Raw genomic sequence first — 10295 nt, forward strand, 5'->3', positions numbered from 1 at the left:
ATCCACAAATGTTCCCGACGCGCATGACGCTGTGAGACATGGAAAAAAAGATGCACGAGCTGTCGCATCGCTGAAGGAACTTGAATTATGTCTTTGATCTTTGCTGACGAGGAAGCTCGGATCTCGATATATCGCACAGGCCATTGTTCTCCACCCAAGTCTGTGCATTGATATGGGACGAGCTTCTTCAAATTTAGTTTCTAGATACACGTAAGCAAAACGCCATGCACATGCGCGACAGACGCTAGAACTTTGCTTTTGCCGCTTAATGAACATCGATTCTCTTCTACCAAGTGCACACTTATAGCTTCTCCTTCAAGCTGGCCTTCAACCTCCTCTCGACTGCATCAAGGTACTCGTTTGTCGTGACCCAGCTGCCTCGGTCCTTCTTCCCGCACGCAAGCGCAAGATCCTTAGTCATGATACCGTCAATGTCGACAGTGTCCACGCAAGCCTTTTCAAGCTGCTCAGCGAAAACGACGAGCTCCGGCGTGCCGTCAAGCTCTCCTCGCTTAGCAAGACCCTGCGACCACGCATAGATGGAAGCAATGGGGTTCGTCGATGTCTCGTTACCCTTCTGGTGTTCGCGATAATGACGGGTGACGGTTCCGTGGGCAGCCTCGGCCTCAAAGGTCTTACCATCGGGGGTAATGAGCACTGAAGTCATGAGACCGAGGGAGCCGAAACCTTGTGCAACAATGTCAGACTGAACATCTCCATCGTAGTTCTTCATGGCAATAATGTAACCGCCCTCGCTCTTGATCATCTGGGCAACCATGTCGTCGATCAAACGGTGCTCATACCAGATACCGGCCGCTTCGAAGTCCTTCTTGTATTGCGCCTCGTAAATGGCCTGGAACACATCCTTGAACTTTCCGTCGTATGCCTTTAGGATGGTGTTCTTGGTGCTCATGTACAATGGCAGCTTCTTATCAAGCGCCATCTTGAATGAGGCGTGAGCGAAACCAGAAATCGACTCGGTGGTGTTGTACTGAGTCTGTGCCACACCTCCTTCCGCGGGGAAGTCGTAGACCTTGATCACCTCAGGCTTTCCACCCTTTGGTGTAAAGACCATCTCAAGGGTGCCCTCACCTGGGATGACACGGTCTTTGGCCCTATATTGGTCTCCAAAAGCGTGACGACCAATGATGATGGGCTGTTTCCAGCTGGGTACTAGGCGAGGAATGCGGGGAATGACAATGGGCGCGCGGAAGACAGTTCCACCTCTGGGGTAGCTGTCAGCTGCTGTGTGAATTGATCGCAAACGCTTCTAACATACAGGTGGTTACGGATGGTACCGTTGGGTGATAGCCACATCTTCTTGAGCTTGAACTCCTCCACTCGCTGCTCATCAGGTGTTATGGTCGCGCACTTGACTCCAACGGAGTACTTCTTGATGGCCTCTGCAGCATCGAGTGTGACCTGGTCGTTGGTCTCGTCACGGTATTCCAGCCCAAGATCGTAGTACTTGAGGTCAATGTCCAGATATGGGTGAATGAACTATGGCTATAAGTGTGTGCCTTGATTTAGATTTCACGTGTCTTCTTACCTTGTCCTTGATGACCTGCCAGATGATCCTGGTCATCTCATCGCCGTCCAGTTCCACAACGGGGTTGACGACCTTGATCTTCTTGATTCCAGTAGCGGACGCCATGTTGCGCTGGGAGATGTGCGAATAGAAGCTGGATGTGGGCAGGGTGACTGCGGTGGCTCGTCGAGTGCTAGAGTACTGGGCCGATCTCGCAACTGTCTGGGAAGCTAGGCAGCGAGTCGCAAAGTTGCAAAGTTGTCGTCGAGGAAGTCTGGCCAGAGAGGATGCGGTGCGGATAGCAGCGGAGGCAGAAGTTGGAGGCCCCATGGAGGATATCATCGTGGGTATAACCTCGGCGTGAGGATCTCGACGAGAATTGGAAGGTACTATGACTACCGGCCGCGGTTCCGATTGCGCAGTAAAGTTACGGCAAAGGGAGTTGTTTAGTTGGGACGGCGGTGGCTGACACAGTCGCTAGCGGGGCAACGAAAGCCGAGGAGGCATGGAAAAGCCTTTAAGCCTTCGAAGAGCCCCAAGCTTGGACTTTGCCTAGGTCCGCAAGCAGCAGGTGAGTCGGCGGAGCGGCTATTATCCTGCGGACGGTTCGTCTGTACGTGCATTGATTGCTGGAAAGCAGCGGCAGGTCTTGCTGCGGGCATATGGCCCAGGTTGTGTGGGCGTCACGCGCCGTCTCCCTATGTAACTGCGACGCGGGGCAGTTCATGGTTGTGCTGTAGGTAGCCGAGGGGATGTGGCACATCAACAGTGCGCAGCATCAAACTGGTCAAGTAGTCTCCATGCCGAACGCAAGGGAGGTGTCGCACAACGGCCATGGGTATGCATCCAATGCAAATCCGGGGCACATGGTGACATGGAGGCGTGCGCCATATTTATGCTGGACGGGCCTCGTTGTGTCTCCTCACAACAGCCATGTGCGGGCAGACGGAACCGCATCGCCCGAACCTGTCTGCTTTTCTCAGGGTAGTAGCATCATTGGCTGAAATCCATATTCAACAGACGTTGACTTGGCCGGAGCCGTGAGAGACGATCGTGTGAGGCATGGCAGCCTGTCTGTTCCGGTATCCGCCGTCGTTTTGGCGCTGATGAGAGCGTACTTCCTAGGAGAGCTTGTACGGTAACTTCCTCGGCACTGCATCTGGTTAGCGCGAGTAGCGGCGATTCGACTTATTCTCTGGTATGAGAGACGAGTTGGGAGGAAAGGGGAAAACACTTTCCCACCGCTTTCGTGGAAACATGTAAGAGTGTAAGTGTAGTGAGCGAGCATGGACTGGAGAGTTGGACTACAGAGGCGGGTTGACATTTCATGTGGGTCAAAGTGGAAGGAGCAGCCATGACCTTTGGCCACCACCTCCCCAGACAAGTTCACGACCACGTCGCCATCTTCCCCATGGGCAAGAGCAACCCCAGCAGAGATCGTTTCCTGTTTGGCCACTGCTTTCTCACGCGACCGTCTGGCTTTCCATTTGATCGCTATCCATCCACCTACCAGCGAAGCTCATGCGTCATCACCACATCTCCCTCTCTATCCCGCCGCACCGCCTTCCCACCTTCTGCAGCCGAAGTCGAGATGGGACGAGAAACATGGACAAGGACACATGGGCTGTGATGCGTCGTCTCAGCATAAAAGACCTGCAGTTTGCTGATAAACATGTTACCCAGCTGTTCCTTGTGCTCGATCAAGAGGTAGGCGAAGCCTTGGACATTTGGTGTGCCTGGCTTGCATTAGTAGATTCGTTGGTTTGTCCTTGGACTGGAGCATTCGTCTTGACTCGCAAGGCCGACTTTACCTAAGATTGCACTGAACTCTGCATCATCTGGTTCGAAGATACAGCCGGGGAATTCATCCAGGCTCAATCCTTTCTGTTGCAGTGCCCTTAAGATGACCTCCTTGGTTGCCGGGTTGACGATACCAACGGAGAAGAAGTAGCGCAGGTTATTCACGGGCAGATTTTGCACTTGTGCACGCGTTTGCCATCCTACACTGATGAGTACAATTGTTGCGACAGATTCTTACGTAAGACCACCTACCAATCCATGCAACGTCTGAGAATTGATTGAGGCCTGGCAAACCATCCAACGGCACCGTTGGCGATCGCTCCCCCGCAGCGTACTTGGGACTCTTCCGGTTCAAAGCAATAATCGCCCCCTCGGCCACATTGAGCGTGAACGAATAACTCGCGCCTGTTGCCCGATACCACTTACCATCCACCTGATACTTCTGGAAATCTACATACATTGCATTGGGATGGTGGTTCTCATGATCGATGACGAACAGGGCGTTGAGACCGCCAAAGTCTGTCGTGTACGTGTCGAGTCCTAATGCATCGAGTGCCCACCCAATACCCCAAGTCCTATAGAGATCCTTGAAAGAGTCATCGATATTCTCATAGGGCCAGACAGTCCACCCCCACTTTGCCAGGTCTGCACCACTCTGGTATGGCGACTTGGCGGTGTTGCGACTGGGAGCAAAGGCGGAGCCCACAACGGCGTCGTCGGCGTGCGTCCCCCAATTGAGGGTACAGCCCTTGTTTGAGCATTGGTTCCAGAGTTCATCGTCTGCTGGCTGCTGGCCTGGGCGCGATGAAGGGCGTGGAGGTTTTGGAGGCGGTGATCCGACGGCGACCGTGATGTCCGATCCTCGTTGAGCGCATAGGCCAGTGATGTTGAAGGCGGAGATGCGGCCGAGATCATAGCTGGATTGTGTACTCAGTCTGTGTGCTTGAAAACAGGGCCTCGGGCGTGACGTGACGTGACTGTACGCTCAGTGTGACCGCAATACATACCCTGGACATCCAGTGTCACCAAGAACAAGGCCGACGATGGCGACGAGACTGAAGACTATCGCGAGCTTCATGGTGTGTTGTGTGAGTGTAGAGGGTCAAAGCTGGTGTGATATTCGCTCTTTCTCGTGGCGGGGTGGAGGTGAACGAGGCAGGCGCTCACCTGCAGGCTCCTGTGCAGTCAGTATGAGTTTTACTAGCCGTTTGACATGCTTCTATCTCAGCGAATGAGCTGGGTTAACAAAGATAGATAATTTCATTCTCACTCTTAAACTATATAACGTAGTCAGCCAAGTGTCCTGATCAACAAGTCCGAGATTGTCTCTGCAAAGACAATCCAACATCTCACATCCCCCAAGCCCTTGCACAGAACCAAACCAGCATGCAACATGACCTCAAAGATGTCCACAATCCAACGCCACAACCCCCCCATAGCCCACACCTCCTCCCCGATGTTCCCACCCCAACTCCCTCACTTCAAAGCGTATACCTAAAGAACGGACTCTTATCCCCCATCCTCACCAATTCCTCCTCACTATACCGCGCCCGAATCGCCTCCTCCCCCATCTCCGCAATCATCTCATCTTTCCTGCGATTCTCGCGCGCATACGCCCAGCGCAGCACAAACGTCATGGCAATGGCGGCCACGCACATGGCCAGACTGGCAGCGAAGCCCGTTGTATACTTTGGCGCCTCGCGCGCGAGATAGATGTTACTTCCCATAATTCCTCCCATATTTCCAACGGATATTAATAACGCCATGCCAACACTGCGTTTTGAAGATGGCGCTAGTGAATTGCCTATCCAGGAAACGAGACAGGTGAAAGGGCAGTAGAGGCCTGCGGCGACGGGGAATAGGAAGCCGTAGGTGATGCCTGGGTGCTTTGGCTTGGGGATGGCGAGTTGGGCGATGAAGCCGCAGACGGCGATGGAGTAGCCGAGGATGATGTAGGGGGAGCGTATGCGTGTGAGATCAGAGGCCCATGCGAAGATGAGGGTGACGATGGCGGCGAAGACGTAGATTGGGATGGTGAGGAGTTGGGCGTTTGCGCTCGAGTAGCCGAGCCCGTTGATGACGGAGGGGACCGTTGCTGTGAATCTAGTTGTCTTTGTTAGTGAGGTAGTTTCAATGTAGCGGAGGTGGGAATCAAGGAGAGAAATTGGGTGGAAAAAAAAGGGGGGTTTCTCCCTTACCCGTAGACCCCGACCGTATTTCCCCAAAAAATCACTGTAGCAGCCCAAATCTTCCAATCCGACAGACCAGCCAGAATATACTCTTTCCCTATCTTATCCTGGTTCGTGACTTTGCCCTGTCCAGAACCCACGTCATTCGCAATCCTGCGGGTGAGAATCTCGCGCTCGGCCGGCGTCAGGAACTTGGCCGTCTCAGGGCTATCAGGCAAGATCTTCCACATGATAAAGGACAGAGCCACGGGAATTAGCCCTTCCAGAAGAAATATATACTGCCAGCCGGTGAGCCCGGCTTTCCCATCTAACTTTTCGATGCCGTAGGCGAGTAGGCCGGAGAAGGCACCGGCGAGGGAGGCGGCGACGTAGAAGACAGCCATGCGGCGTTGGAGTTCGAAGCGGCGGTACCATAGTGTTAGGAGAAAGGTTGCAGCGGGGAAGAAGCCGGCCTAGGTATTGTTATGGTTGAGTAAGCTTTTTTTTTGGGAGCGTTGTGGTTGGGAATATAGAGGTGGGGGGGGGGGTGAACGTACCTCTGTGACACCCAGGAAAAATCGCCCGGCAAGCAATCCACCGTAGCTATCCACCAAACCCATCAAGGTCATGACAGTGCCCCAACTCAGCAGTAAAATAGCCATCCAATAACTCGGCTTCATCATCTTGAGGATGATATTACTCGGAACCTCCAGTAAGGTGTAGGGCACGAAGAAGATGGTAACAGCAGTATTATACTGCAGTGTGTTGTCCGGCATATTGAGATCCTTGGTCATGCCTGCAATCTTCGCATTACCAACTATACGCTGCGTTAGTCGTGGGACGTCGAGGGTCTTCTGTGGGGGAGCATGATACGTACTATTACTCCGATCGATGAACGCAACAAGATACAACAGCGCAAGCATAGGCACAAGCCTAACATCTACCTTTCTCAACACGCGATTCGCCTCGGCTTCATCTTCGACATACTGCGCCTCGATCTCGTTATCTAGCGAGCTTGTCTTTTCCGCATCTTTCACTTGCTCCAGTCGTTGATCTTCACTCGCCGGCAAATCACCCTTTACATCCATTGCGGCCTGGAAAGCACATGTTACGATTAGATTAACAGCAACAGGGACAGTTAAAAAAAAGGCACAATAGCCGGGCACATCAGATCCTTATACACACCTGCCTACCTACCCATAGGTACCGCACCCACACATGCTCGCACGCTGCAGCTCATCCACTCCCGTCACATCCCCACTCCCCCATCCGCCTTTGCACAAAGCCGACAAAGAGAAGAAAAACGCCACGCATCTACCTGATCCCCTTGCCTCATGTGCGGCCATATGGCTGGCCTGACGATCCCCGCCTGACTCGCGCCATCCGACGCGTTTGTCTGGGGAAGCCGCCCGCGCACGCTAGCGCGCCGTAGGGTGTGTCCGCGGGGTAAGGATCGGCGGGATGGCGGTGCAGAGTGTGTCTGTGTGGGAGGACATGGGCTGTGTGACGTTGAGGCTTTTGTGGGCAAAGTGGCGGTTGTGGGTGTGGGTGTGGGTGAGGGTGTGGGTGTGGGTGAGGGTGTGGGTGAGGGTGTGGGTGAGGGTGTGGGTGTGGGGGCAAGATGGATGGTGTACCCGGTATTCTACTGCGAGTGTACTTGCTCTACACCATATACTCTAGTACTGGACTGTGTCCTAGTAGCCGACCGGGCAGAATGGAGAATGGCTGGTTTTCTTCGCATGCACAGCAGTCGCGAATCGAGTAAACACGGATGCCTGTGCGCGTAGTTGTGCAGATTCAATGCGTAGACGTGAGGGGCAAATGGAGGGGGGGGGCCTGGAATCCATGCTGATGCGTCTACCGTACGATAGTTCCGTTCGGGTGTTGTTGTATGTCCGGTTGCAGGTGGGATTGGTCTATGACGCACGCCTACGTCTACACATGATGTCTAGAGTACTCTACCGGTACTTCTACTACACACACCATAGCAGTCTGTGTACTGGTACCATGCAAGCAACGGGACTTTCGGAAACTGCGTCTGCGCATATAAAAGCGTCTTGTGCGCACTGTGAGATGACGATCTATGGCTGCCATCAAGGATTGACTCTACTGATTGCAAAGGCTTCTCGTGCGTGTAGGGGGGACTACATCCTGGTACCGCAAGTCCATCGCGACAAGCCTCGACTGACACGAATTCCCATCCCACTCCCTCCCTCAAACTGCCGAAATAATCCTCCCGTCTTCATCTCTCAGATAACCACATTCGAACATCCTGTTCCTGCACTCTACACACCGGCTCCCATCCCCCGCATTCAAGCAATCCTCAATGCCCATGTGCCTACACATGACGCACCGCACCAACTCCCCCCTCTTCCTCATTTCCTCCCTCAGTTCCCTATCGTCAATCATCTGGTAATCGATCCCGTTGAAGTGCCACATGCGGTTGGAATCATACATGACCTCTTCAACCGGCACTTCCTCACCGTACATGAATGGCGGGATATACGCGATCCCATGAGGAAACGTCTCACGCGTCGCCACAAAGGAAGCCTGGTAGCTTTGCAGGATACGGGCGATGCGGTAGATGGTCGGGCGGTCGAAGAAGAGGCTGTTGAGGAGCTGTGACTGTTCCGTAACGGAGGCTGCGGTCTGGGCCAAAAGCCGGAAGAAGGAGTGATCGTGGTACTTTAATTGGAGTTGGAATCCCGCGTTGAGCATGTACGGAAGATGTTCTGTAACGAGCGAGCTGAGCGACCGGAACACAATGTCTGAACTCATTTCTATGTTGTGCTCGGCGTTTACGGATATGGCCGCGTTTGTCAGTTTCAGAGTCTTGAGAGCAGGCGGGAATCCACCATCTTGGCGGAGGTAGTAGTAGAGGTGCGATTCGAGGCCCAGCTCAAGGTATTCGAGGTTTACTAGGGAGCGAAGCTTTGCAGCACCTGCAGCGCCGCTGGGGTCTTTTTGAAGAGGTGGCATGTTCGCTACTTTGCCACCGACGTGCACCAACCTCTTCAGCGAGTCTGCTTGCTGTTGCAGTGCCTTGAGAAATACGGGAGAAGATGTGCGTGTTGTCGGATCCTTGGAGGGTTCGCATTCGTCAAAGGTGAAGAGTCTCTCGCCGATGGAGAGTTCCTTGAGAGCTTTCGGTAGGCTGAGGACATATTCGAGAAAGTGGACGTTGACATTACATTCAATCAACGTCAAGGACTGCAGGGCAGTCGACTTGCGACACTCCGCTAGCTCATCCTCTGAAAGAATGTCCCCGTCGAAATTCAAGCAAGACAGATTGATCGTTCGTAAGGTAGGGTGCCTGAACATGGCTACTGCGCGACCGAGGACGAACTTTTGAGCACCAGCATTATGTGCATGCAATGTCACTATTACCCATCAGCAAATCATCCTTTCCGTGTCCACCTGAGCAGTACTTACACGATTGTAATGCAGGTAGCGTAAGTGGCATTTCCAATCTAGGATACACGGCTGCAGCCAGTAAATTCGTATAATCAATCCGCGACCATCCATCGAAGTACATGCCCTGCCTCCACTCTGTGTTATTCGGACATGGGGTTTCAATGGTCAGATGACGCAGCCTACTCATCAAGGCCATGAAATGGTTCAACTCTTCTATCCCATCCCTGTACTCATCTCTGTATCGGATAGACAATTCTTGAATGTAGTCTATACGATCTGCACGACTGTCCAGTGCCGCAGCGATCCGGCGTGCGTGATCCCCCTTGAGCACCAGCAACGATCGCCAAATATAGGGCTCGATGAGACCCTGGAAGCGCATACATGTTGCAGCAAGGTTGTATAATGTCTCGTGAGCGTCGATTTGATCGATGATGTTAAGAAGCAGTTCGTCAACGAGCGATAGCAGACCGCTTGATGCAAGCCCCAGCTGTGTGACACCGGGTTCTCGCCGCGCCATCTTGAAGATGTAGCCTGAGTGGCGTGTCTTTCGTTTCTTGGCTCCTGAAAATGAGATGTTGGGCATGCAGCATACACAGAGTGTGGAGGGCAAACAAAGAAGGATTGTGGAAGGTCAGACTTGGTGTTGTGCGATATGACGTGTTTGCGATGTTCTTCAGGGACGTTGTCTACCTAGGTAGTCCATGTCGAATCAGATCTCTGGTACCTGAAGCTAGTTCCGTAAATATACTAGTCCTTCACGTGAGATTTCTTTCACCCCAATGTAGATGGCTTTAGATAGTGCATCATATCCTCGTAAAAGTTTTTGCACTCTGGAAATGCCATTCAAAAGCTTAAAAGATGCCAGGAATTTACAATACTTGTTATTTTATGGGCATCATGGATAACAACATCTAGCTTGATGCTGAAACATCAAGAACCCGCTTAAATGGTATACCAGTCTGAGTTCAGTCTCGCAAGCGACATGAGCAGGACCGAACGGTATGATAGTAAGACCTGAGATAATTCGCTTAGATATACTTCTCGTTTCCATTCTTTGGTTGTTGTGTAGAGGAACCAAAATCGAGGAGCAAGCGTGCCAGGGTCTTAGCTAACATATGCGGACTTGGCCCCGAGGAGATACGCTGCGAGGCGTATACACGCAACAGCTTGACGAACTATTGAAAATCTGAAAAGAAAGGGAGAAAAACACTTCGAGGTATAAGGCTCATATAATGTTTTCAAACAGAGAATTGATTGAGAAAAAACCCCAAGGAACTTAACAATAGCCCTAGCACTTGACCCCAACAATCCTGGTACCCAGTAGGAACTGAAGCGGAACAAAGCCCAGACGGTGAAGTGGAAGAGAAATATATTACAGGTGGTAT

At 52.5% G+C, this 10295-nt stretch overlaps 4 protein-coding genes across 4 annotated transcripts; all 4 read right to left on the minus strand.

Annotated features, from left to right (window-relative positions):
- Nucleotides 1-301: 301 nt before the first annotated feature.
- IAQ61_003188 (uncharacterized protein) lies at nt 302-1870 on the minus strand (the record flags this gene model as incomplete). Its single annotated transcript, XM_003844787.1, has 3 exons — nt 302-1226; nt 1280-1500; nt 1550-1870. The coding sequence occupies 3 exons, from the start codon at nt 1868-1870 to the stop codon at nt 302-304; spliced, it is 1467 nt and encodes a 488-aa protein (XP_003844835.1).
- A 1164-nt stretch (nt 1871-3034) lies between these two features.
- On the minus strand, nt 3035-4406 carry IAQ61_003189 (uncharacterized protein; the record flags this gene model as incomplete). Its single annotated transcript, XM_003844788.1, has 4 exons — nt 3035-3264; nt 3340-3528; nt 3581-4245; nt 4336-4406. 4 exons carry the CDS (start codon nt 4404-4406, stop codon nt 3035-3037), a joined length of 1155 nt encoding a protein of 384 aa, XP_003844836.1.
- Nucleotides 4407-4809: 403 nt separating this feature from the next.
- IAQ61_003190 (uncharacterized protein) lies at nt 4810-6584 on the minus strand (the record flags this gene model as incomplete). Its single annotated transcript, XM_066095878.1, has 4 exons — nt 4810-5431; nt 5527-5969; nt 6054-6313; nt 6374-6584. 4 exons carry the CDS (start codon nt 6582-6584, stop codon nt 4810-4812), a joined length of 1536 nt encoding a protein of 511 aa, XP_065954123.1.
- A 1126-nt stretch (nt 6585-7710) lies between these two features.
- On the minus strand, nt 7711-9427 carry IAQ61_003191 (uncharacterized protein; the record flags this gene model as incomplete). The annotated part of the gene is made up of 2 exons (XM_003844790.2): nt 7711-8876; nt 8929-9427. 2 exons carry the CDS (start codon nt 9425-9427, stop codon nt 7711-7713), a joined length of 1665 nt encoding a protein of 554 aa, XP_003844838.2.
- Between the last annotated feature and the right edge of the window lie 868 nt (nt 9428-10295).

This window comes from Plenodomus lingam (genome assembly GCF_022343315.1).
Source record: "Plenodomus lingam strain CAN1 chromosome Unknown contig_17, whole genome shotgun sequence".
NCBI lineage: Eukaryota > Fungi > Ascomycota > Dothideomycetes > Pleosporales > Leptosphaeriaceae > Plenodomus > Plenodomus lingam.